Raw genomic sequence first — 27,627 nt, forward strand, 5'->3', positions numbered from 1 at the left:
GAACAACCCCCATAAAACAGACCCCCCCCCCCACACACACACACACACACACACACACACACAGGCTGCCTGCTACTGAACTCAGAGATCACCAAATAACCTCCAGTAACGTAGCAGGCAGAGATGGACACCCACACACACCTGAACCACCTCAGGCGAAACGCTCTCGTCGTCAAACGTCTCGCCCCAGACACGCTTTCTTCCGGAAACACAGAAAGAAGAAACGAGCAGAAGCAGCTGTGGACGAAATTGGATTTCCTGTGTTCCTTTATGATACTCATTCATCAATAGAACCGGTCACTGGATACTAGTTAGTATGTTTCCCTGTCAGTTTGCTATTGATAAGCGTTGATCGTGCCTAGTTTCAGGCTGAATCGATGTCCGGGGACAGGAGAACGTCCTGGGTGAACGTCCCCTGTGATGACTACGGGGGGGGGGGGGGGGGGGGGGCTCAGTGAAGAGCGGGAGCAAGGTGACTGGGAGTAGGAGTGCGGGTCGACATCAGAGGGCGCAGCGGACGAGAGAGAGGGGGAGAGGAGGAGGGAGGTGGGGAGAAAGAGTGAGAGAGATATGGATGGAGAGAGGGACGGAGAGAGAAAGATGCACAGGAGAGAGAGATGTGGAGAGACAGTGGGAGAATGGGGGAGAACGGAGGAGGTGAGAGAGCGAGAGAGAGAGAGAGAGAGAGAGAGAGAGAGAGAGAGAGAGAGAGGGACGGACGTTGTTTTAGGCACAGTGAAAGCACGACAATCCGACAGCAGTTTGATCCCAGGGCACAATGGCGCGTTTAATATAGCAGAGCATGTCAAAGACTGCTCTCCACCTCCTCCTTTACCTCCCCCTCTTTCCTTTCTCTTTCTCTCTCCCTCTCTCCCCCTCATCTGGCAGCCCACCTTCCGCTCCCTCCATCTATTCTCTCTCATCTCCACCTTCTCGCCTCCCGTGTCCTCTCTCCTCCTTTCCTCCGTCGAAAGTCCAACTCCCTCCCGCCCTCCCTCCTCCTTCCCGCCCCTCTGCTCTCCCTCCTCCTCTCCCTCCCACGGCTGGTGGCGGTGGCATGGCAGCGTTGCCATGGCGACTGGCCAGCGGGCGGAGAGGAGGAGGAGGAGGAGAGGAGGAGGAGCAGGAGGAGGAGGAGGAGAGGAGCAGGAGTCTGGCGACAGCTGTAATTAGAATGGCAGCGTCTCCAGCATGCTAAGAGCAGGGTCTGTGTCAGCGACTCGAGCCGGGAGACTGCAGTTAGACGGAACCTTGTTAACCCAGCGTGGGATGAAACAGCACGCTGACCCTTTGCTACCCTCCCACACACACACACACGCACACACGCACATATATACAGATGTATTTATAGTTATATGCTGTGTGCTGGCATAGGAACACACACGGGTTGTCCGTGATATGAACACACGCACACCAACCAAACAAAGTCCTAACCTTTACAGTACAATGTGTGGATCGCAGAAAAATAATCACTTTAGATCCCATCAGAATCCCTCTGCCGCACGATAGGAATGCTAATGGACGGACACACACACACGCAGATACACACACACACACACGCAGGTAAATTAGTCTCCCACACTAAGTATAAATGAGGATGAGCATGAGGTCACTCCTTTAACTTCCTTTCTGCTTTGGGCGACACGTAGACAGAGAAAACCTCCAAAAAGACTTAACAGACGTCATTGTTCGACACACACAACGCTCACATCTAGCGTGTTGTTACGGATCTGTCGACACAGGGTGGGCGCGTTCCAAATGTTTGTGCCGCACACCTGTAGGCTACTCAGGAGGAGTTTTTAACCCTCTGTGCTCTGATAGGTCTGACCTGTGTGCACTCTAAGTTGTGATTTTCCACACCTTTCAGTATGTATACAGATGGGGGGGGGGGGGGGCTGCCGCCATTTTGAAAAGGACGAACGCACTCATACGTAGGAATCGCATCCGTGAAAACACACGACAGTCAGAACGCAGCATCACACTGTGCGGACTGGGGCTGTCCCCACGCAGTCGACTAGTCGATTTCTGGTCGATATGCTCTTGGTCGACTAAGATTTTTCAGCAGCTACATTGAGTCAGATCGGGAAAATGTTTGTACATTTATGTTTGTCTAGTTGTCAATCTCCCTTCTTACGTATGTATTTCTTTCATGTGATCTCTTAAAACAGTGAGGTAAAACATCACACAATAGGGTTTGATGAAAAACATTGGGACACTTCGAGAAGAAAAGAAAACGTTTCGAATTTCGATTCGTCGATTTTCAGAAGTGTTTAGTCGAGTCTTGGTCGACCCAAGAAAATCTTAGTCGGGGACAGCCCTAGTGCGGACGCCGATAGATGGTGGTGAATGATCCAATTATAAACACCCTCGCACACCCTCGTTCCCTCACCTGTACCTCAGCAGTCGACCGTACCAACGCACTTTCTTCTTTCTGGTCCTCCTCTCTCCCCCTCTGCCCTTCTCTTCTCTCATCTCTCCCCTTTTGGTCTTCTCAACCCCTTTAATCATCTTTGTTTCACAGGACTCCTTTCGAAGCGCTCAGTCCTACACCTCGAGGGACCTCTAGCAACAGTCCTCCCCGGTGTACCGCTACTGACTGACACACACACACACACACTCATCCAACATCCTGATCAGGTAATTGTAACGATCGTCTTGACAGGCACCTGAGACCTGACACCAGACACATGAGCTCTGGGCTCTATGCAGTGTGTGAGTGTGTGTGTGTGTGAGTGTGTGTGTGTGTGTTATGTCGGTGTGTGTGCGTGCGTGAGTTCCCATGCAATAAGCGAGAGGTCCTCTCAGATGGACAGGTCCCCTCCATCTCCCCTTCCTCCTCACCCATATGAGCTCTCCTTCCCCCCCCTTTAGCCTCCTCTTAGTAAGCCCCCACCCCCCCCCCCCCACCACCACCACCACCACCACCCCCCCACCCCACCTCATTCCTGCCCCTATCATTGCCGGGTGAGGCTATTTTGGGAGCCTTGCGCAAGGGCCGACCCCGTGGAGGACTGAGCGGGCAGGGTGAGGGTTACAAAGTTCGTGTTACACAAGGGAGACGCAAGCTGATGACAGATCAGAGCCGTGGCTTCGGCATCGGGTGACTCAGGCCTTTCTCTCTGGATCTCTAACCTCTGATTTGGCTGGGTGATTTGAACGCTAGGGCCGTCGCCATTGCTAACGGCTTCTTGTGTTTCCCGTGTCGAAAGGCGCAGGCTAAAACGAAGGACTTCTTCTATTAGGCTAGCTGCGTCGAAAAGCTCATGGGAACGCGAGCGCTAATGCTAACGACTTATTTTATTACCTGTGTCGAAGCTCACGAACACTGGCTGGCACTTCTATCTCACTGCTATTGTCACACACCCACACACACACCACTCAACTTGACAAAAGCCAACCGGCGTCGTTTACACAAATCTCAAGCATCAGGGCAGAGTCAAGGCCACTCTCCGATTTCAATAAGACGGTCTTCTTTCTTTTCCTCTCCCCATCTCTCTCTTCCCCTCTCTCTCTCTCTCTCTCTCTCTCTCTCTCTCTCTCTCTCTCTCTCTCTCTCTCTCTCTCTCTCTCTCCTCTCTCTCTCTCTTCCTCTCTCTCTCTCTCTCTCTCTCTTCCCCTCTCTCTCTCTCTCTCTCTCTCTCTCTCTCTGGGTCAGTGTGTTTGAGGGCCTGTCCGTTGCCGCCGGTGACAGAGAACGCCTGGAGAGCCCTTCCTCTCTCTATTATTCCTCCTTTCATCCCTCTCTTCTCTTACGCGACCAGTTTACAGCTGTGTGTGTGTGTGTGTATGGGTGCATGTGTGTATGTTGCTCTCTAGAGGCTTGCTCTCAGTGCACAATGTAATGAGCCTGACAGATGCAGAAGGATCCTGCTGGCACATGCACTATAATATGAACACACACACACACACACGCGTGTGCACGCTCTCTCACACACACCTTTCCCTAGAGACAACGCATTGAGCAGGAGCATTTCGGAGCATTTCATCTGTCATTGGCTGCTGCAGACCATATAATGCATGCTACACACACACTTGGTCCATGCAGAATATCCTGTATCACAAAACACACAACCCTTGCTGGTCTCTGAGGGATTGTGACTCGCCTTGCCCATTGTGCAGCCTTCAGTAATGATATACTATACTGCTGAGCTATGGTTTTACCCATAAAACACACACACACACCTCCCTTGTATTGGGAGTCCTGATATCAGACTCCAGCTGATATTAGCATCACACAGACACGCACACACGCAAACACCCACATGCACACGCACGCACACAGACAGCCCGACTCAGACCTAACCCTGCTCTAACAAGTGACTACTGGCCTTCCATCTCTTCAATGATGTGCAGATTCATAGTGACAACTTCTAATCAGCCACAAACCTTCCAGACCAATAGAGAGCCCGAGCACAAAAGCATGCACTAACAGCTGATTGGAACACAGCCTTGAATATGAAATCTCACCCCAGCTGATGACCATAGCTGACCGCTTATTGGTGTTCGCTCATCCACTAAGCCCTCTGGGCCTCTGTCTCTAGGCAGATTTCACCCCCCGTCTGTGCTGGCTGATATGGCTCTTCAGGGGTCTGTCACTTGGTATTCTGCAATGTGTCACTCAATTACGAGTGGTGAGAAATGCTACTGTGTGTGTGTGTGTGGGTGTGTGTGTGTGGGGGGGGGGGGTGGAGGGTCAGACTGAGGACAGGATGAAGACAGACCTTGCTCTCTCTCTAACCCTAAACTCTGCATGTGTGAGTGCAATGACCTCAATTACACACACACACACACACATCAAAACAGACAACAATACTGTACACACGCACACATAATAGCAGGAAAGCTTTACACACAATGTGTTTTACTGTATAAGGTCTATGCATACATCAAAATATGGGTTTGTTTTACAAACCTAGTGAGAACCCACAATTCACTTGTGTTCAAATTCTTGTCCACCCTAACCCCTAACACTAACCCTTAATGTAATTCTAATTCTAACCCTAACTCATAAAAATAACCCCCTAAAAATAGCACTTGAAGTTGTGGGGCTCAAGAAGATTTTACTGACTTCCAGTCCCCACACGGGTAGTTAAACAAGACCACACACAGACATGTATACAAACTTTCATACATAGTAAGTACATCACTTCCACTGCAACATAAACAGTAAACTCCTTCTAATCTCCCTCACCTTGACTGACTGATGTTGACCAGGGGTACGAAGGACAAGGGCTGGTGTGTGTGTGTGTGTGTGTGTGTGAGGGAGGGAAAGAAAAGTATTTGTCAAGGGAGATGTTCAGGAAACCATCGTCATGGCAACCGGCTCAAACTTCCTTCCATCTAAATCCAGGATGCCTTTTCCTCTCTTTCATTTGAATCTCGTTTCGCCTTTTCCCTTCTCTCGCTCCCTCCTTCCTTCAAGTTCCCTCCCTCCCTCTTCCTCCCTCCATCCCTTTCCCTCCCTCCCTCCCTCCCTCCCTCCCTCCCTCTCTCTCCCTCCCTCCCTCCCTCCCTCCCTCCCTCCATCCCTCTCTCTTCCTCCCTCCATCCTTTTCTCTCCCTCCCTCCCTCTCTCTTCCTCCCTCCATCCTTTTCTCTCCCTCCCTCCCTCCCTCCCTCCCTCTCTCTTCCTCCCTCCATCCTTTTCTCTCCCTCCCTCTCTCTTCCTCCCTCCATCCCTTTCTCTCCCTCCCTCCCTCTCTCTTCCTCCCTCCATCCCTTTCTCTCAACCCTTTCTGACAGGGAGTGGGTGTATGTGAGAGCAGCTGTAGCTAGAACAGGGAACAGCACACTATCAACTCCGATTAGATCAACTCCTCTCCCCAAGCTCTGCCTAGAATACACACACACACACACACACACACAGAGACACACGCGACTTGCTACGTAATACAAATATATATAGTCCAGCGCTAAGTCACTCAGCACATATACTTTAACTTCAATTATTGAGCAACTAAGAGAGGAGAGAGGGAGGAGAGAAGAGAAAAAAGGAGAAGAAAGGAGAGCAGAGCAGAGGAGAATAGAAAATTCCCCAGCAGATAAATGATAATCAAATCATTACTTCAGCCAAATTAAACAAATGTACTGCTGCGTCTAGATACAGAGGCGCTGAGGCGAGAATAGGTACAGCACAAACACGGATCAAATGTTTACAACCATCCCCTCTGCCTTCAACTTCAAGGTGTGTGTGTGTGTACAGTAAGTGTGTGTGCGTGTGTTTGTGTGTGTGCCTCCCAAGGCCTTCGACAGGCTGGCCACACAGGCCGAAAGGAGCGATGGAAGGGTGATTGAAAACAGACAAAAGAGAGACACAAGAGAGAGGAGGACTCTGTTGGATATGAATGTCTAAAAACATATGAATAATGAATGTCTTCCAAAACATTGGCCCAGAAAATGAAGAGACGACTTTGTTGGGGATTTTAAAAAAAACTATCTCGTGAGGTCTGTGTGTGTGTGTCTATATATGTGTGTGCGTTTACGTGTTGCCATCCGGCTGCTTCAAACAGGAAGCCTGGGCTTTTCCCCTCTGACCCCCCTCCCTTCTATTTATACCTTTCCCACCCTCCCTGCCGTCCGGACACACACACACACACATTCTCCCTCCATCAGGTCCACGTCATCCCATTCATTCCTATCCATGTCTGTGTACTTGCCTCTATACCTCTCTACTGTCGATAGCTCTATGTCTCCACTAAAGCTGTCTGTTTCTCTACCACCCCCCGCCCCTCTCGTCTCCTGTCGTGTAAGTTACCCCAGCAAGTGTGTGAGTGAGTGTGTGTGAGTGTGTGTGTGTGTGTGTGTGTGTGTGTGTGGCAGAGCATACCCAGAACCCTTCTCTCACACTGGCCTCTCTCCGTCTCTCTCAAGCATTCGCTCGCTCTTTCTTTTCCTTTTTTTCCCTCTGTTCTTTCACCGGAGAGGAACAGATGCTAGTTAGCACTGTCCTTCACTGCGAAAGGTGAAAGTCTGTGTGTGTGTGTGTGTGTGTGTGTATGTGTGAGTGTGTGTGCGCGCGTGGCGAGGGGTGACAGGATGTCCTTTGCTCACTTCGACACTGGCCTACATTACTCATCCTCCGGCAGGACTGAAGGAGAGAGTGGCAGAGGAGGAGTGGGAGAGGGGCAGAGGAGGAGGGAGGGAGAGGAGGAGAGAAGAAAAGAGAGCGACGACCAAAAAAGAGAGGGATGGAAGCGGAAGGGGAGCGAGACGGGGGAGAGAAAGAACGGGGAGAGTGAGAAACAGAGGTAGAGGCGGGGGGGGGAGAGAGTGAGAGAAAGAGAGAGGCCTGTGGGCGGTTTGGCATTGCGCTGGCACCTTCACATTGATCCAAGCGCCCAGGGGCCAGGGCTTCTCTCAAAACAACGTCCGTCCCTCTTTCTTTTTCTCTCTCTCTCTCTCTCTCTCTCTCTCTCTCTCTCTCTCTCTCTCTCTCTCTCTCTCTCTCTCTCTCTCTCTCTCTCTCTCTCTCTCTCTCTCTCTCTCTCTCTCTATCCCATACCCTGTTTTCACGCTAAGAAAGCAGTCTTCCAAGATTCCATCCCATAAAGAGATCAAGCAGGGCTAAAAGCGAGACGAGAGAGAGAAAGAGAGATGAGGTAGGTGGTGAGTAGGAGTGCAGGCTCCTTCTCGCTTGACACAAACTCACGAGTCTTCCTCAGATCAGACTGAAGACAAACTCACACAAACGCACCTGCCACCAGCGTGCATTTCATACGCAACAGCACTCCCAGCTCTCAACCATCCGTGAAATACATCACTCTAACAACAAAGACAGGAAGCTACAATTCCTCCCAACACAGAGTGCTCCTAATCACTCTGCTTTAGACCTCAACATGACCAGACAGACAGAGAGATTCATGTAGACATGTTTTTGGATATGTGTCTGTCATTTCAGACTGATTTGTTCTGATTGGTTGAATGCCACACTCAGTGGTACATGTATACACTGTCAGTAGAGTAGCGATAATAGTTTACATTTAGTTTTACTCATTTCATTGTTGTGGTAAAGACCATGTGTGTGTGTGTGTGTGTAGTGTGTGTGCGTGTGTGTGTAGTTCCAGATGTAGGAGTTAGCATGCCTACTTGTTCCTTCTTTCTTTTTTTCTTTCTCTCTCCTTTTATTCTAGACACTTCTATAATTGCGTGTGCAGAATATGTGATTGGATGGATGGATCCCTCCGGACAGATACATAGATGGATGAATAGATATATGGATGGAGAGATAGATACATAGATCAATAATTGCTTTTTGTTCCAGCTTGTTAATATCATTAATAATTTAGTAAATGAGTCTTGGTTAGCCATCAGAGCACAGTGGAACAGAGCAGGGGAAACACACACACATACACACACACACACACACTCACACACACACGTATACGCACACTCTATCAAACTGCCTGACCACAGCTGGAGTCCGAAGAGCAAGCTATAATTAGTGAGAGAGCATCTCTTAAGAGAGAATTTGCCTCTGCTGTGTGTCTATGTGTGTGAGAGTGTATGTGTGTGTGTGTCACACACACAACAATTTTGTGTGTGTGGGAGACAATACACACAGCCTGCAGTATTGAAAATGGAAAGTTGGCCCAGAAGTTTCTGTGTTGATTTTTGCCAAAGGTTGCGGTTACATTGTTGCAATGTTAAGTGAGTGTTTAATGAATGAGCAGAGGAGCTGAGAGGCCCTTTGTGTGTGTGTGTGTGTGTGTGTGTGTGTGTGTGTGTGTGTGTGTGTGTGTGTGTCTGTGTGTGCTGCAGGTAGGATTACAGAGTATTGCTCCTCTCTCAGCACTCAGAGAGATGAGGCTCCACTCAGACCTAATGCTCTGCCCTTTTTGCACATAAACCTGACACACGCGCGCGCGCGCACACACACACACACACACCACCCCTAAACCACCGTCGCATCACATGCTATAAAAAGACCAGGATTAATACCTAAAGAACACAAATATGTATGTATGATCGAATGTGTGTGTGTGTGTGTTGGAGAGAGGGTGAGGGCATGATGTTTATTCAGCAGGAACACCTGGACCATGTATCAGTAGGCCATTATTAACCAGAGCAGTTGAGGATCAACTGTGTGTGTGTGCATGCGTGTGTGTGTAGAGAGATGACGCAGAGAGGTCAAGGAAGGTCTGGGCTATGATGCAGACTGACTGACTGACTGACTCTACTTCTGACTATCTGACTCTCCTTTTCTCTCCCTGGCTCCACCTTCTGTCACCTAAAAAGAAAGAGAACTGGAAGACAGAGGGGGAGAGAGAGAGAGAGACAGAGAGAGAGAGAGAGAGAGAGAGAGAGAGAGAGAGAGAGAGAGAGAGGGGGGTGGGGGTGTAAACGTGTCCGTAACAGTGATGGAGTCACTGTCACCTCCACAGGTCACGCCGCACCCCACTGGTGCCAGATGGACAGCATGAGAAAAGAAGAGAGACAAAGAGAGAGACAGAAAGAGAGAGAGAGAGGAATCCTGCAGTACTCTCAGCATAGTTCAATCCGGCTGACAGGAAGGCCAGGTTTCACAGGGGCTTTCCTGGCCAGCCAGTCGCTACCCAGCCAGGGCCTAGTGAAGCCTGGGGCTGGAGTAGAGCCCGGGAGCCCAGCAGGACACCTTGTCTCAGCCTAATCCACTGAATGGATCCCAGGGGCTGTGAGGGAGGAGGATCGCCGGAGGCAGGAAAAGCCTCTTTCGTTCGCAGAGCTAATAAGGAGTATCTCCATGCAGTCTCCAAGCATCCAATCCCCTTAATGCCTCATCACATTGCATTATGGGTCAAGGCAGGGAATAAGCCCCAGACGTCGTTCCAGAGGACAGAGAGAGCCGACTGATTTGAACAGCAGTAATCAGCCCCATCCTCTCTCCTCTCCTCTGAGTATCTCATTTGATTGGAGACTTATCCTAGCCACGATAGCATTTTGTGTTTGTTGCCTGTTGTATGCACCTCATCCAGATCAAATAAAACTCACACACACACACCAGAGCAGGGTATTATAACCCACACGAAGGGGGAAGGGGAGGTTGGCGCGGGCGATGTGTCATCCTTCTTGTATCCTGGACCGGCTGTGTGTACGTGTGTGTGTGTGTGTGTGTGTGTGTGTGTGTGTGTGTGTGCGTGTGCGTGTGTGTGAGTGAGTGTGAGTCAGAGAAGCGTGGGGACACGCCACCGTGATTAACACCCCCACACACACATCCCCATACACAACATCGAACACGGACACGTCTCCAACACACACAGACGCGCACACAAACAGTTTCAATACATCAACGCATCCAACGCATTTGCCATCGCCAATTTGACACAAACGGAGACTACGCCTACTTACACTTCAAAAGAGAACGACGCCGTCCTTTTCTCTGTGGTCTCACCAACCCCCTCACACACACACATGAACACCCACACACACGCACACACATGAACACACACACCTGTGTATCATTGCCTCACCCCATCCAGGCTTGCCTGTTCAAATCAAATGTATTACATTTTCAGTGGCGTATTGGTGAGAGAAAAAATCGAATCAACTCATTTGACAACAACAGTACCGTTTCTAAAAGGTGTCTATGAAGCCAATGACTGTATCTATGGATTTTGGAGTGTGTGTGGCGTGCATGCATTTGTAAATATACAATTGGTCCAATCATGGCCAAGCCTACGGCAACACTGCCGTTCTCCTGAGGTAATTTCCGTTCTAGTTGTTGTTTTTGGTTTCGGGGGGAGGAGGAGGGTTTCTCGTTGGCTGTGCACCAGTGAAAACAAGGCCCAGAGCCGCCTACCCACTAACCTACTTCTCTGACCTGCTCCAGTGTTGTGGGCGAGGCCCCGGAGACTGGAGTGTGCAGTAGTAGTCTGTATGTTCTGCTGCGAGCTCGGCGGGTCTAGCCTCCCAGCATTCATTAGTAAGGGAGGAGGATGAGGATGAAAAGATCCGATTCCCCTCTTCCCCTCCCTCTCCCTCTTTCACCTTCTTCCTGTCTCTCTCTCTCCCTCTCTCTCTTTCTCTCTCCCTCTCTCTCTCTTTCTCTCTCTCTCTTTCTCTCTCCCTCTCTCTCTCTTTCTCTCCGTCTCTCTCTCTCTCTTTTTCTATCTCTCTCTCTCTTTCTCTCCGTCTCTCTCCGTCTCTGCCGGACTCAGGACGCGGTACAGAAGCAACAGGCAGAGGAGGAGAAGAAGGAGGGAGGAAGAGAGAGAAAAGGAGGAGGGATTTGGGGGAGATGAAGGGAAGGAAAAGGGAGAGAGAGAGGAATGGGATAGTTTGTTTGGCTGTCTGCTGGCCTATTTGCATGTCAGTCGAATGCGCTGTTGTTTAGTTCCTTGACTGTTAAACGAGTCTGATTTCATGCACGCTCATCTATTACTCTCTCTCCCCTCTCTCTCTGTCCTTTTTCTGCAGTAGGAACAGAATGTCATAAATATGCATGCGTGAAGATCCTTCTCCGTTTTGGAGGACGTCAACAGAGAGAGGGAGAGGGAAAGAAAAAGAGAAAGATGTCAAGGATGAACCCATCCTCAGTTGGGACAGCGAGGTCGTCTTCTTCAAAATGCATGAGGTTTTGAGTACACAGTAGCTGGCATGGTCCCTCTTCTTTCCACACAAACAAACACACACACAAACACACACACACACACAAAACCTCACAGAGACTGGTGGAGAGCCTCGGGCGAGACTAAGAAGAAAACAGGTCAGGGGGATGATCGGTGGACAGACTGACTTAGTCTGACTGGAGAAAGACCATGGAGAGAGAGTGTAAGAGAGGCAGTGGAAAGAGTCGGCAGAGGTACAAACTGAAAGGCAGAGAAACAGCATGACATGAGAGACTCAAGCATTGAGAGAGAGAGAGAGAGAGAGAGAGAGAGAGAGAGAGAGAGAGAGAGAGAGAGAGAGAGAGAGAGAGAGAGCGAGAGCGAGAGAGAGCGAGAGAGAGAGAGAGAGAGAGAGAGAGAGAGAGAGAGAGAGAGAGAGAGAGCGAGCGAGAGAGAGAGAGAGAGAGAGAGAGAGAGAGAGAGAGAGGAAGAGAGAGAGAGAGAGAGAGAGAGAGAGAGAGAGAGAGAGAGAGAGAGAGAGAGAGAGAGAGAGAGAGAGAGAGAGAGAGAGAGAGAGAGAGAGAGAGAGTGGAGGTAGTAGACGTGATGGTAGTAGACTTCAGTGAGGCTGCGACCCAGACCAATAACAAGGCCAGATCCAGTCTCCTCAGATCCCGGTTGATTCTGATCGGGCGCTCATGTCTTTTGATCTGTTTTTCTATATCTCTCCCTCCCGGTGTGCCTGTTTGCGTTCTGGTCTCTGTTGCTGTCCTGCTTTGGGACGCGAAACAGGAACTCTTTAATTGGTGGATGGAGGAGAATTTGTATTGAACGACGTAGAGATGAAAGGCCTTTGAACATGCTCCTCCGGGGGTAAAGCCGAGCTCTCACACACGCGCGCGCGCGCACACACACACCTGTTCATGTATTTTTTTCCTCTGCCTTTCTGTCTCACTTTTCTCTCACCTCACATTCTCTCTCTCTCTCTCTCTCTCTCTCTCTCTCTCTCTCTCTCTCTCTCTTCTATGCCTTTCGGTCTCACTCTTTCCTTCTTTCTCTCTCCTTCTTGGGTTTCTTTCTCGCTGCCTGTTGCTTTCTCTCACAAACATACCACCCCCCCCACACACACACACACCATCCCCCACACACACCTTGCACAGACTAGCAAGGCAGGAGAAGAGGAGGGATTTGGGAAACAGAGTCCAGCCAGACACTCTGGGGAGTCACTTTGGTGGATTGCGGATGGGTTTCTTGTTGCTTTATGTCCAGTAAAAGCCATAACACAGACACATGCACGCGCACACACACACACACACACACAAGCAGTTGTCCAATCCCAATGGGAGAGGGGTTGAGGGACACTTGTAGCACAGCATTGACGTCTAAAAATAGATGAAAGGAGAGGCAGCTTGCTGGGAAGACTACCTTCTGTGACCTGTCACCCTGCTGGAACCTTATGGCCTCGCACACGTATTCACGCGCAGACCCACACATAAACATGGACAGGTGTGAACACATACATATGAAGCTAGAACCACAACCGGAGGGGGGAGGGGGGTGGGTGGATGGATGGGGGTGGGTGGGTGGGTGGGGGGAGGGTGAGTAGGGGGTTCCTTAGCCCCAAGATTGACAAGTACCATTGTTTACAAAGACCCCCAGAACCCCAATCTCCACACCTAATCTAAACCCGATACATGCGCACAATCCCAACCTTTGATGTTCAACACTATCATTCCCCAGATTTATCAACCTAACCCCAACCCCCGCCCCAATGGTCACGTGGTCCTGTTCTTTGGCAACTTCAAAACCCACAGAAAACTATCATCTACCGTACTGAGGGGAGGAGAGCTGGATGTCAGATGCGGCCATTTATGACGACACGGCCGATTTCCCTAAAACGGCCTCTGATCAAATCATTCGGCGTTATTGACTTGACCTCCAAAGCTGACCGCTTTCAACATGCAGGACGGCGGGCGGTCAGGCAAGCAGACAGGCAGATGGACTGACATCCACAGACGGGTGGACACTAACAGAGACTGCAGACCACAGAAATCCAAGCGGAATCTTTCTCGCCCTGCGTGTGTGTGCTTGGTCGACCGCCAGTTTCACTACAACAGCAGCTGCCAGGCTCGCAGGGGAGTCGAGCTGACCTGCGGGAGAATAGGCTGTAGGCTATAAAGGCGACAAAATACACACACACACACACCGACAAAACACTCACTGAACGTATATACGCTTGCAAACCAATAGAGCTGTACCCCTTCGCCGTACAGGACAACATCGAACACGGTCACACAGCGAGCAAAAAATCTAAACAATGCGCATTTCCACGCACACTCAAACACACAGAAACACTACAGTGTCGGAGACCCGTGCTTGTATTTTAATGTGTGACTGACAGTACAGTACAATAGATCAAGTGATTACTGAAGCAAACACAAGCTATGCCATAGGATAGGAGCCGTGAAATTCCAGTCACAATCTTCTCACTCAGTTTGAAAAAGCCAGGTTACGCGAATTAACTGTCATTCTATTGTTCACTTACTTATTCTAAATCTATAAATTAGGCGACCATATTTCTACACAAAACTGACTTACCTATAAGAAGTCTGTTTCCTAAACGCGAGCCCTTTTAATTTTTCCTCCAGCGTCTCCTCCATATCGGGAAGGCTGCTGAACGTGTCGCTGCCCCCCATGGCCTCCTCCGATCCGGGGCCAGACTCATTGTCCCCCCCGGCGGCTCCAAGTGCGTTCAGGCGGCCGCTAAACGTCCCGGGGCTCCGGTCCGCATGGGGCAGGCAGGGCTTCGCCAGGGGGTCCATGCTCAAGCTGTGGCCGGCTCTGGACCCCCTCTCGCCGGCCAGACTAGGAGACAGAAACTGTTGTCGATAAGCGAAGCGCTCGGTCGTGATGATCAACGTATTCACCGCTGCTTATATGGTTGAGGCAGCAGGGCTGTTTTGGCCACAGCCGGACACGTAGAAGCGACCTCGAGCTGCCTGCGAGAAGTGACCGACTGGAAATGGCAACACGAGCTGCGGCAGCTACAATAAACGTTCAATGCGCGATCTCAGCGGCAGCATCCATCTCCGGCCCGCGACAAGGGCATTGTGGGATATTCCTGCTCCTCCTCCACTGCAGCATCATCACTGGTGGAAATGGGCCAGAGGGTGAACACGCGCGCACACACACAAACACACCTTCTTTGTAGGCCGCGTGTCCTCAATGTAGGCGCGATAGTCCTAAACATAATAACATAATCTTCACTGACTGTTGGAATTGTGTAAACCTCAAAACTAGCTCTGTAATAAAATATACAACACAAAATATAATTTCCCAGATAGTTTTGGACTCCGGCTCCGTTGAACGTTTTGGATTGTCTGTCTCCCTGTCTGTCTTTCTATCTACATGAGACAGAATGAGACTGAGGTTTGAAGTTACTAAGCAAATCTGAACATTTTTGCCTTAATACAATTTCCCTAATGTAATTAGGGAGTAGTTGAGGTAAGAAGAAAATAATTAGGGCTCACACACAGCTCTTTGAGCAGGCGCAACCGTCCCAGTTCTTTATACAGACAAAAATGCCACGTAGCCTACACACACACACACACAGTGGATGAAAAGCATTTTAGTTGAATGACGCCTAGGGACACTTTTGAGTTGATACTTAATTTGGGTATGTATGAGGTTCAAATATTTGAATGAAGTGATTTGAATGGAATCCAGACCAATCTTTGCAAGCGGTGCTATTTGACACAAGTATTTGAGTGCGTGTGTGTGTGCGTGTGTGTGCGTGTGTGACTGATATTGTAAGATCCCAACATCTGTACATCAGCACATTCATTTCAGGGAGTCTCTAAATGCATGACTCCAATGGCACATCGAAAAAAACACCACAGTCAGCACCAATTGCTGCTTTTACTATGGAAAATATTTATTCGTTTTGAAAGCAAAAATAAGACAGAGAAACCCATTCATGCATGTCATGCCGCTGTAAACAGACTCAACACAAACTTGAGATATCCACTCAGTCTTTTTGACTAGAACTCAGAAAGGCTATATGGTTTGTCTAACAGTCCAACTACTTTAAAGCTTGGCAGTAAACTGCCGACCCACAAGCATAAATGTGAAAACAAAACAAACGTAGGCCTACCAGCCTAGCCATAGGTACGATCAAAAGACCGCGCTCCTGGAAATGCCAATCCCATTTTTTATATGAGTGAAAAACCTTGAATGCACCACAAAACAATAAATAGGAAACTGTCTCTTTGGGGTACAGGGAATGTAGAGGAGGTGGGCCTCAAGCGCCGCTTTCAATCAAGGAACAATCTCAAAAAGTATAACATCAAAACGTGGCATGTGGCAAACACCCTCAGGGTCGCGTCAATAGTGATGCAATACCAAATAGGCTTTTAGTACCGCTATAGGTGCTGGGACTGGCAGAACTAAAATTATGTTTCTGACTTGTCCTTAGAACAAACGTTGCGAACCTTGTCCAGAAAAGACACACGTTCCAGATCCAAAGGCCTCAGTGGGGCGTGAACCAGAGGTTTTGCAAGTGCAAGAACACCCAGGGTCAAGCTGTCAGACCATCTGTCTGAGTTACAGTGAAGAGTGGGACTCCCATCTTGACTGCTAAACAATCCCGGTTATTTTTCCCAGCCATAGCCCAATCCATATATATATATAAAAAGTCATCCTTACTGGTGAAATGTTGTGGGTGGGGGATTTGCTTATGAACTTTCATGTATGGGATGGATGCAATTACCTAAGTGACCCGCCCAATTATGTTCATAATGGTATCTACTGGTTCAAAATAGACAGGAGGGAGTGCAGTGAGTCTGTAAATCGAATGCAATCTAAAATCATCCAACTCCCCAAAACGTAGGATATTGGTATGCAGTCACCTATTTTTATAGGTTAGCCTTGAGGTGTTAGATAGCAGATAGCACATCTCAGAGGAGAGTAGCATACTTCAGACAGTACCCCTCCCTGTGCTATGGGTAACTTGGAAAGGCATACAAATTCATTAAAGGTTTTTAACCACTAGGGGTAACAAGAGGGCCAATAGAGAGATTCGTTGGAATCAAGAAGAGGATTCAAAAGTTGAGCCATGCGTTCAGCCATTTCACTCCAAAAATGTGATATTGACATTCCACTGGCTCTGAGCTAACTGTGTTGCTAAGCAACTCCCAGAGGGCCTCATCCGTTCAAACATGTTAATTGGAGACAAAAGTTCTTTTTTTACAGAAAATCTTACCTATTGTACCTTTAACAGTTTACTATAACTGACTACAATTTCTTTACGTCAATAGTTAGCTAGCAAATTGTCTAGCTGACACAGACAGGATAGTTGAAAAAATCATCCAAATTTAGTTAAGACACATAACTAAAACAACTTGTTTACACTTCATTGGCAGGCAGTTCTTAAATAATTGATCAATAATATCAGATAGTGGGTTGTAGTATAGTATCATTTTGTTCGCTTCTTGTTTTTCTTGCTTCTTGTTTTGCTTGCAACATCTGAAGTCAGTCTCCGCAGACAAAAAGCCCAAAAAGTCAAAAAAAAAATAGCCCATATACAATTTTTACAAAATAGCTTAAGCTACATTTACTATAGTTATTTTATTAAATCTGAAAATGACAAATCCCATTTGGCCTGGGTAGCACCAGAGACTCTGAGTGGACTCATAGAAGACTAGTGTGGGGCTTCAAAACTACTAGTTTTACAGGGAAATTTGGTCTTACTGGCTTTGAGCAGGGATGAATACAGCCACATTTGACCATAATCGTCTTACTGCCTAAACAAATACTGGTTCTTCCCTACCTCAGTGACACCACCTGCTGCCAGCAACTGAAACTGTTCTTCCAACATGGCAGCTGGGCAATTGAGAATGCAAATGCAAAGCCTGGATGACCAAGCAAAACCATCCATCCATATGGGAAAGGCCTGCTGTATTTTACATTTACATTTAGTCATTTTACATTTTACATTTTATTTTTACATTTTATTGTCTCTTACAAAAATTTAATATACTGACATAGGAGATTGGATGCTTGGAAATAACTGTTACCAAACATAATTGAATGCTCTTAAAAAATATTGTGAGGGAAACAAAATGCAAACATTGTGACATCTGGACACATAACTGTAATGGGTAATGAATACATCCTAGGTTGTGAATGGGTTTGCCACTCACTCAAATACAACAGAGCACGCGGGTAACACCTTATAAGAAAGAAAGATAAAGCAATTATGAACAAATACATTTAAAAAAAGAGAGCGACCACATAAAACACAAAAAACGTACAAACTAAAAATAATAATTATATATATATATATAAAGTATCAAAATGTGGTGTGGCCTACTGCTGCAATAGAATAAAACACAATTATATATATATATCTAAAAAAAAAGAAAACTATACGTGGATTTTGGATTTTTCTATAAATACAGAGCGCTTTCCTCTCCTGCAACTGCAGAGGGGAGGTCAGGGGAAGAGGAGGGTCTAATGGTCAAGGGGCGCTGACGGGGGGGGGGGGGGGGGGGGGCAGTGTGACCTCACGAGGTCTCGTTGACCATCCTCTCCAGCTCTATGATTTTAGTGCTGTCGTTGACTCTCTGTTCCAGGGTCCTGAGGAGAGGCAATAGAAGAGAGGGGCCGGGGGAAGGAGGAGAAACACAGGAAGGGGAAGGAGAACACAGGAAGGGGAAGGAGGAGAACACAGGAAGGGGAGGGAGGAGAGGCAGGAAGGGGAGGGAGGAGAACACAGGAAGGGGGAGAGGAGAGGCAGGAAGGGGATGGAATACGGGTAGGATGAGGGAGAGTGGAGAGAGACAGAGAACATGTCAGAAGACGAAATGGAGCCAAATCACATCCAATCTCCTATCACAAGGTCTTCAATATGGCTAATATTCCTCAAGGTCTGGGCTGTCACCAATGGGAGATTAAGGAAACTGTTACCCATGACAAGCGTGTTTGAGTGTGTGTGTTCCCTGTGTGTGCTACCTCTGTAGGTCCAGAAGAAGGGCTTTCTGTGCTTGCGTGTCGTTGATGTTGTTGAAAGGGGGGCGGACCTCCGCCATGCGCGTCTCCTCCCCTTTCTGTTGCTGCTCGGAACGCCACGCTGCCATGACAACTGCGGGCCTGTCCCATTGGTCGGGATAGTCCCCGCCCAGCCCCAGGGGGTGGGGCTCATCTTCATAGGAGAGCAAGCTCCTGGACTTCACTGAGGGAGAGAGGGAGAGAGAGAGAGGTGTAAAACTCCCCATTGCGTCTTTATCCTGTTCTTTTTCATCTCACATTGCTGAAATGAACACCTTTTTCTGGGGAGAAATTGGCCCAAAAGCAATTTCCCTCGCAGGTGGCTGCAAGACAACAATGCCACTACACCTGCTACAGCAGCGAGCACTGAGGAACACAACACAGCACGATGGCCCGAGATTCAGGCCAGGAACAAAAAACAAACGCAGGCAATAAAGCTGTCTGTTGCAAAACGGCCTGTCAGTCATGCCGCCGCCGCGCTGCTCGAGGGCGAGAGGTGTGTGTGAGTGTGTGTGGGAGGGCGCAGAGTACGCAAGCAAAGATCAAGCATCATAACACGGCTGCATTGCTTTTTAATCAGGCAAATGATAGGCCTTCTCAATGGGATATAATTATATTCAAGTGTACACTGGAAAAAGGGTTAAAACACTCAGAGAGGAGTGTGTGCGTGTGTGTGTGTAGTGTGTCACTGTATGCCATTCATTTACATTTAGTCATTTAGCAGGCGCCCTTATCCAGAGCGCCTTACAGTGAGTACAGGGACATTCTCCCTGAGGCAAGTAGGGTGAAGTGCCTCGCCCAAGGACACAATGTCATTTAGCACGGCAACCAATCAAACCGGCAACCTTATGATTAATAGCCCGATTCCCTAAGCACTCAGCCATCTGTGTGTGTACCTGTTGCAGTGTAGGAGTCCTGCATGTCCAGCTCTGTGGAGTGGCCTGTCTCTGTGATAGAGCATGGGCCGAGGCTGGGGTAGAAGCTACCCAGGAACACAGCAAAGCACAGCACCACCACCTGCGCACACACACACAATGAGGATGTTAATCACGAATGTCCCTCCCTCCCTCCCTCCCTCTTTCACACACACACACACACACACACACACACACACACACACACACACACACACACACACACACACACACACACACACACCATGAGGCAGGAGGAGGTCTGTGTGCCGGTCATTCTGCAGGAGCGGTGAACCTTCCCTGCCACAACTGTCTGGAGGGAGTGCAGCTGCTGGAGCAGAGACCTGGGGAAGGAACACGCTGGATCAGATAGACACACACACATAGGCACACACACACACACACACATCTATAGACACACGTACACACACACACACATCTATAGGCACCCACGCACACACATCTATAGACACACACACACACACACATCAATAGGCACACCCACACACATCCACAGGCACACACACAAACATCTACAAGCAGACACATACACACTCACACATGTACACATGGAATATACAGAGAATATATACACCCGTAACATACCACAAACACAAAGAACGTAAACACACAGTCCAGTGGATCAATCGCAAACTTTCTTTCCCTACAAAACTTTCTTTCCCTCCGCAAGAGGATGTGTAGGCCAGACACGTTCAGTTCGCCAGTCATCCAGTCTGGACGGTTTCAAGTATCAGAGGGTGACAGGGGCCTTCGTTGTTTTTTTTCACACTCCGTTTAACAAAACACACAGCAAAAAGCTGTGATGAGCTCTGCGTGCGCAGCTGAGCCCAGCACACTTCACTGAGCTCCCGGTCAACAGAGAACAACTGGAGCGCAGCGGAACAGTCGGACAAACTAGGCGAGCAGCTGCGACTTGACGTGGGAAATTCGGGGCAGGCACGCGCGCCACTCGGTGTTTGAAGGGCGAGGGAGCGCGAGTCTCTTACTTGTTGGTGCATTCCAGATTCTCCACTTTCCGCCGCAGCTCGCTGTTTTCGTTGGAGCATGTCTCCACCCTGTGGAGAAACAGGGGAGTTGCAGAGACTGATTAGGACCATGACCTCCATGAACTCTTTCCAGATCTCGAGAGGATTCTAATTCTGCTTTGAACTCAATAAACCGGATCTTTATACTATTATTATCGATAAAAACAAATTCTGCGGTAATTCCTGGATTAATTAGTTTGTGGTTGGACTATGCTTCTAGCATCTGGGAACAAACATACTTTTTCTCCAGGGCATCCATGTACTCCTTCTTCTTTCTGCGACTCTCCTGGGCAGAGATCTGACGTCCACAGAGAACGAGAGAGAGAGAAATTAGGTTAAGTTGAAAGAGAGGAAATTATGCCAAGTCAGCTCGTGAGGGCACCATCTGAATAACAACATGCTATTTTGGGTTTCCTCCGAGAACCCGGACGCATATCCAGTACATAAGTGTGTGTGATTGTGTGTGTGGAGTAGGGCCTTTGTGTGTGTGTTATATGTATGCATGTGTGTGCTATATCTGTGGTGTGTGTTTGCTATATAGGTGTGTGTGTGTGTGCCAAAAGTGTGTGTGTGTTATATGTGTGTGTGTGCTATATATGTGTGTGTGCTATATGTTTGTGTGTGTTATATGTGTGTGTGTGCTATATAGGTGTGTGTGTGCTATATGTTTGTGTGTGTTATATGTGTGTGTGTGCTATATAGGTGTGTGTGTGTTATATGTGTGTGTGTGCTATATAGGTGTGTGTGTGCTATATGTGTGTGTTATATATATGTGTGTGTTTTATGTGTGTGTGTGCTATATAGGTGTGTGTGTGTTATATGTGTGTGTGTGCTATATAGGTGTGTGTGTGTTATATGTGTGTGTGTGCTATATAGGTGTGTGTGTGCTATATGTGTGTGTTATATATATGTGTGTGTGTTTATCCCACCTTGTTCTTGATCTTCCTGCGGATCTTCTTCAGGGCCTTCTCCTCAGCCTTGGTCAGGGGCAGCTTGGTGGGCACCGGGTAACCCTCGGCAACCAGGGTCCGACGCTCCTCCTCTGTCAGCAGGAGGGGACCAGAACCCTGGAGCTTCTGTGGAGACACACACACACACACACTCACACGCTCAGTGCTCGGTGTCCCTGAAGCCCCTCATTGGTCCTCTCCCAAAAGAGGCACAGACCCCATAAAGCGTGCGTGTCTGTGTGTGTGTGTGTGTGTTAACATCTACTCACGTGGGGGGCTGTGAGCAGGGGGGAGTTGGACAGCGAGGAGGGGGCCCGCGGCGCCACCTTCAGGGCTGCCTGCCCCAGGGTGGGGCTGTGGGGGGAGGCGGGGCAGGAGAGGCTGGGGGGGGGCGTGCACCGGGCTTTGGCTGCCCTCCGAGTCACTGCCGTGGGAGCTGGGAGGGGTGGGGGGCATCTGCAGAGACTCCAGCCCTGTGTGGGTGTGTGAGGGGGGGGGGAAGGGTGGTAAATGACATTAGACATACGTAGGCTCATACTGTCACTGCTATGGTCTGAGTCGTGGGGGGTTTGTTTTGTCAGTGTGCTTGTAGTTGACTGTTGCCGCCAGCAGGTGTCGTCAAAGACACAGAGCGTCTGGGGATTCAGTGAGGGTCAGGAGGGAATGAGGAAGGAGAGAGGAAGAAGTCAAGAGAGAAAGATACACAAGGGGAAAGAAGAGGGGGGGGGACAGAGAGAGAAAAAAAAAGAGTGACAGAAAAGAGAGATAGCACAAGACAAGGAAAGAAAGAGAGACAAGAAGAGAGAGAGAGAGAACGAGAGAGAACGAGAGAGAGAGAGAGAGAGAGAGAGAGCGAGAGCGAGAGCGAGAGCGAGAGCGAGAGCGAGAGCGAGAGCGAGAGAGAGAGAGAGAGAGAGAGAGAGAGAGAGAGAGAGAGAGAGAGAGAGAGAGAGAGAGACAGAATGAGAGAATTCAGAAGGCAGAAGGCAGAATGGCTCGGAGGTGTGTGTGGGGTGGGGGCTCTGCTCTGACCTTTGGGTGACAGGTTGAGGAACTGGTCCACCTCATGAGGCTCCAGCTTGATCTGAGGGATGAGGCGCTCACCGCCCTCCTTCATCTGGTCGAGAGGAGAGACCGCAGAGGTTACACAACATACACTCACACACACAATTTGTTTTCATGTATAGATGTAGCAGGGCCGGTCCTTCCTACAGGCGACACAGGCAGCCGCCTTGGGCAGCATGAAGAGGGGGAGCGGCATTTTCCCAAGTGCATCCATTAATGAAGTTACGCCAACCGCGCCACATCATATCTCCGGGTTGCGTTTGGGGGGGCGGCCCGGGGGGGGGTGGGGGGTTGGCACTAGATGTGCTAGGACCGGTACTGAGATGTAGTGTCTACTCCTCACCTTGCTGGCCCTGCCTGGCGTGGGGGCCTGGGAGCCGGAGAGCTTGGGGGCCGGGGTGGGGGCCGGGGCCTTGGTGAGGGGGACCTCAGGGGCCAGGGCGAGGCAGAGGGCCGGCAGCAGGGCTGGGGGGTCACAGAGCAGCCCCTCCATGGAGTCCTCGTGCTCCATGGGCCACTCAGACTCACCGTCAGACTCACCTGTGTGTGTGTGGGGGGGGGGGGGGGGGGGAATTGCATAATGAATCCTGTGTTAATAATTCCAGTAGTTTTTTAAATCCCTTTTTTCTTAACCTCCCCCATTCTTTCTCTCCTCCTCGCTGGATGTCCCAACTCCTCTCTCCTCTCCTCCTCTCGCACCCTGCTGTGCTCCTCGTCTCGTCTCCCCTCCTCCCTGCCTCCCTCCCTCACACTCTTCTCTTCCTCTCATCCCTCTCATCGCTCCCCTGACGCCCCCCCCCGACCCCCCCCCCCCCATCTGCCCCCTCCCCCTGTCCCCGCCACCCCCTCCAGCTTGCCCCCCTTACCCCTCCAGTCTCACCTGCTTCGCTGCCCTGCTCCCCGGGCAGGTGGGAGAGAGGCGACTGGGGGCGCGAGTCGCCGCACAGGGAGTAGCTGTGCTCGGCCTGGATGTGGGGGGGTGCCGGGGAGGACGGGGTCAGCTCCCCCTCCTCCCCTTCCATGGCCTCGCCCCCCCGGCCGGACAGGAAGGGGTCGCTCAGCAGCTGGCCCAGCAAGGCATCCTGGGACAGGTCATCCAGGAGCCCCGTGAAGTGCTGCAGGAGGAGGAGAGAGAGAGAGAGAGAGAGAGAGAGAGAGAGAGAGAGAGAGAGAGAGAGAGAGAGAGAGAGAGAGAGAGAGAGAGCGAGAGCGAGAGCGAGAGAGAGCGAGAGAGAGAGAGAGAGAGAGAAAAAGAGAAGGGGGAAAGAGAAGGGGTAGAGGGAGAGAGAGTGGGAGACGGGAAGGAGAGAGAGAAAAAAAAAGTTTAGGGAACATTCTGTTCCACAAACCCCAAATTCCCTATCTTGTCTGGGTTACTGGAAATCTGATCATAGACAAAGCAAGAATCAAGCGAGTGTGACACACAGACACAAAATATATAGTTCCTCAGCCATATAATTATCCTCATCTGCAGAACAGTCTGTAATTAGTCTCTTTAAAGGTTTTAACAACTATCAGCACTTTCCTTTGAGGATTATGACCGGTAACCCCTAGGCAACTGCAAACACCCAATCAGTGCGCTGTATAACAGCTGCCGTCCAATGACAAACAAGCTTGACATCCCCCCCCACCAATGAGGCGCAGCCCTATCTCATCCCTTCATCTCTTAGATCGGCCAAACAATCTGAGGAACAGCCAAGAGTGACAGATACCAACCCCCCTCCTCCACAATTCAATCCTTCACCCCCCCCTCCCTCCATCTTGTGCCCCCTAGAACATTCTTTTACGGCCGCATTCCTTCCATCCCTCCTTTGTCGAGGTGAACTACACAGTGTCTTTCGTCTGTACATCTGCAGGACAGGTTTGGGCAGGCCTCCTTCCTAAATCTATTCATGCTCACTCTCCTCTCTAGAGCTAGTCAGCGCGACAGTTCAGATTTTTTTAAAGCACCGGAGACGAAATACCCAAATCGTGAACTCATTCCCCACCTCAGATTTCCAAAGCGCTGGCCTCAATTCAAGGTTACGCAGTTCACGTTTTGTTAAAACACCACCATTTGAAAGAAGAAAAAAAACGTGCACACGCAGACACAAACACAGACAAATATGGTACGCTTGCACACGTTCAAACACGTGCGTTCGACACAAACACTTCCCTCCCGGCACACACACACACACACAGTATGCGTTCACACTTCCGTTAGAAAGTTATTCCTCCATTTCCCTTTCAGTTTTATTGCTTTTCAGCCAAGTGGTCCAGATGAGGCTCTGCTACGGAGAGATGGAGTTCCCAAGTTATACGACCTTGAGTGAGCACCCATCCGCACCACACAACCACACACACACACTTACACAGATGGCCATTTTCCTAGGTTAAAACAGCTGACTCCAGACTCACTCAAGGGCAAGGTGATTCAGACCTGCCACTATCCAGGAGAGAGAGAGAGAGAGGGAGAGAAGGGTAGAGAGAAAGAGAGGTGGGGGGGAGAGAAGGGTAGAGAGATAGAGAGGAAAAAGGGGAGGGAGAGCAAGAGAGAAAAAGAGATAGGGGGGAAAGGAGAGGCAGGGGGATAAAGAAAGTCAGAAAGCAAGAATGTGTGTGTTGCGTGTTAGCGGGATGTGACAGCGCGGCGCAGCGCAGGGAGACACAATATGCGCCGCTGTTCCCAGCGTAGGAAGGAGAGAGCTTGCTGTCTGGACGCGTTCGCCGTCTCCACAGACCCACAGACTGGGAGACACTGACACAAGCTATTCCACCTCAGACAAAGGCCTCGTTAAATACACACACACCACACACACACACAAGCACGCAAAGATATGGGCGCTGTACACACTCGCCGTCACAAGCAAGAATGCACACACACCCCGCGCACACACCCTCGCACACACCCAACAAAAACACTGCCAGAGGGTGTTTGCTTCACCGGCGTGAATTATGAAGCAAGTCAGCGATCAGCCTTCAGATTAAGAGCGCAAAACGTATTACAAATTCAGCAAACTTCATTTAATGTCAGCCTAAAGTCATGCTCTATTCATCAAGCCTGTGCATGTCACGTCCTTAATAATAACAAGATGAGCTCAGTATGAGTATTCACACCTGCTCAATTCCCTGTCTCCGGGCAGAAAATGCAGGGCCTGCGCCAATAAGAAAATGGGTTCAGAACAGTTGGAAAAGAAAGACAAGGAAAATGAGCTCTATAATCTGGAGCCTTAAACAACAGGGACAAGATTCAGACCCAGAGCACCCGGGAGGAATGGAGATCGATAGAGAAGACGGGATGAACATGCCGACTTCGGAGGAAGACGCCTGTGAGGGAGGGATGAACGGAGGGGCGTGGACGGAGAGAGGAAGGCAGGGATGGCCACCGAGCCAGGCATGTGGACTCATTTACAGACCGCTCTCGGCCTGAGAGGACGAGTGAGACTGACTCAGAGAGGGAGGGAGGGAGGGAAAGAGAGAGAGAGACACGAGAAGGGCGAGGACGTGTTTTTCGGACAGAGAGAGAGAGAGAGAGACACAGAAACGTTCGCGAGGAGGAGGACGTCCAAACTGACCGCTCGCTTCTGGAATGTACCCCCCCAAACCCCCGCTACCTCCACCTCCACTGTGGCGATGTTGTTCTTCTCCCTCCGTTCACCCACGCCCCGGACGGGGGGCGAACGACACACAATCCCTGGCCTGTCTGAAGGCCTCCAACCCCGCTACCCTCTCAACACACACCCTGCTAACACTGCAGGCCCCTAGTGTCTGCCTCCGACAGCTCTGCAACAGCAGCCAAACAACAACTAGCTCGAGTGGTTTACAGACTATAAACAGGATACACGCTTGGGGTAGCAACACAACAATTTATGGGCAAGTTTGAGCGAAGGGAATTCCAAGACTAGTAAGCTCTGGGTGAGGTCTGGTTTGTGTGTGTTGATGTCGACACAAACTTATAAGGTAGTGTATCAACGGGTTTGCGCGTGTGTGTGTGTGTCTACAATGTAAACAGCAGCTATGTAAGTGTGCACTGCATCTGCACAGTGTTTGATTAAAAGGGTTAGAACGAGAGTTGGAGGGAAAGAGAGGAGGAGGAGCGAAGGACGAGAGGAAAGAAGGAGAGTGAAGAGAAGGAGGAGAGGAAAGAAGGAGAGGAGAGAAGGAGGAGAGGGAAAAAAGGAGAGGAGAAGAAGGAGGAGAGGAAAGAAGGAGGAGAGAAGGAGGAGAGGAAAGAAGGAGAGGAGAGAAGGAGGAGAGGAAAGAAGGAGAGGAGAGAAGGAGAGGAAAGGAGACAAGGAGGAGAGGAAAGAAGGAGAGAGGAGAGAAGGAGGAGAGGAGGAAAGAAGGAGAGGAGAGAAGGAGGAGAGGGAAAAAAGGTAGAGGAAGAGAAAGGAGGAGAGGAAAGAAGGAGGAGAAGAAGGAGGAGAGGAAAGAAGGAGAGGAGAGAAGGAGGAGAGGAAAGAAGGAGAGGAGAGAAGGAGAGGAAAGAAGGAGAGAAGGAAGAAAGGACTATCGCCTTCAAGCTACCACACCACCAGCCACGATTTTACGACCCTACTTGCGGTCCCACCGCCGTCTCCTAGCAACCACGTCCGGAGACCCCGGTCTATTAACGATAGCTAGTTTTGACGAAGGCTGACCAACAAACTCAAACCCCAACCCCCCACACACCCCACCCTTTTCCCCATCCCCTTCCCCGGTTAGGCAGTCGTTATGCCCAACATCCGACATGCCTCTCATACCCACCAAGCCTTGGCCCCTCCCCAGTATCATGGTCGAGACATGGGATCTCGTCTAGAGAGATGAGGCTCACGATGACGGTAATTATGATGAAAGCTGCATGCCGCAAACTGCTGGGTGTGGGTGGACAAGGGATGGTGGGCGACGGCGAGCTGGTGGGGAGGGAAGGGGGGTGGGATGGGAGGGGAGAGGAGGATGGATAGGTTGGGTTAGGAGAGAGGGAAGGGGGAGAGACGGCGACTGGCGGATGGAAGCCCACGGCCGAGAGGTCCGCTCCAGGTGACTGCTACTGAGACGAAGGGAGACACGCACGCGAGAGGAAAAGAGAGGTCGAGAGAGTAAAGAGCAGAGAGAGAGAGGGAGA

The 27,627-nt window shown here is 49.9% G+C and overlaps 1 protein-coding gene across 1 annotated transcript in view; it reads right to left on the reverse strand.

The window, feature by feature from the left end:
• Nucleotides 1-16,731: 16,731 nt before the first annotated feature.
• creb3l2 (cAMP responsive element binding protein 3-like 2) overlaps nucleotides 16,732-27,627 on the reverse strand; it is a 19,447-nt gene continuing 8,551 nt past the window's right edge. Inside the window, 12 exon segments of the mRNA XM_062482834.1 lie at nucleotides 16,732-18,158; nucleotides 18,534-18,753; nucleotides 19,466-19,586; nucleotides 19,728-19,827; nucleotides 20,491-20,559; nucleotides 20,769-20,827; nucleotides 21,459-21,605; nucleotides 21,749-21,850; nucleotides 21,852-21,952; nucleotides 22,512-22,596; nucleotides 22,888-23,084; nucleotides 23,425-23,659. Coding sequence (XP_062338818.1) covers nucleotides 18,086-18,158; nucleotides 18,534-18,753; nucleotides 19,466-19,586; nucleotides 19,728-19,827; nucleotides 20,491-20,559; nucleotides 20,769-20,827; nucleotides 21,459-21,605; nucleotides 21,749-21,850; nucleotides 21,852-21,952; nucleotides 22,512-22,596; nucleotides 22,888-23,084; nucleotides 23,425-23,659 — 1,509 coding nt within the window. The 3' untranslated portion in view covers nucleotides 16,732-18,085.

The sequence above is a fragment of the Osmerus eperlanus genome, chromosome 17, assembly GCF_963692335.1.
Source record: "Osmerus eperlanus chromosome 17, fOsmEpe2.1, whole genome shotgun sequence".
Taxonomy (NCBI): domain Eukaryota; kingdom Metazoa; phylum Chordata; class Actinopteri; order Osmeriformes; family Osmeridae; genus Osmerus; species Osmerus eperlanus.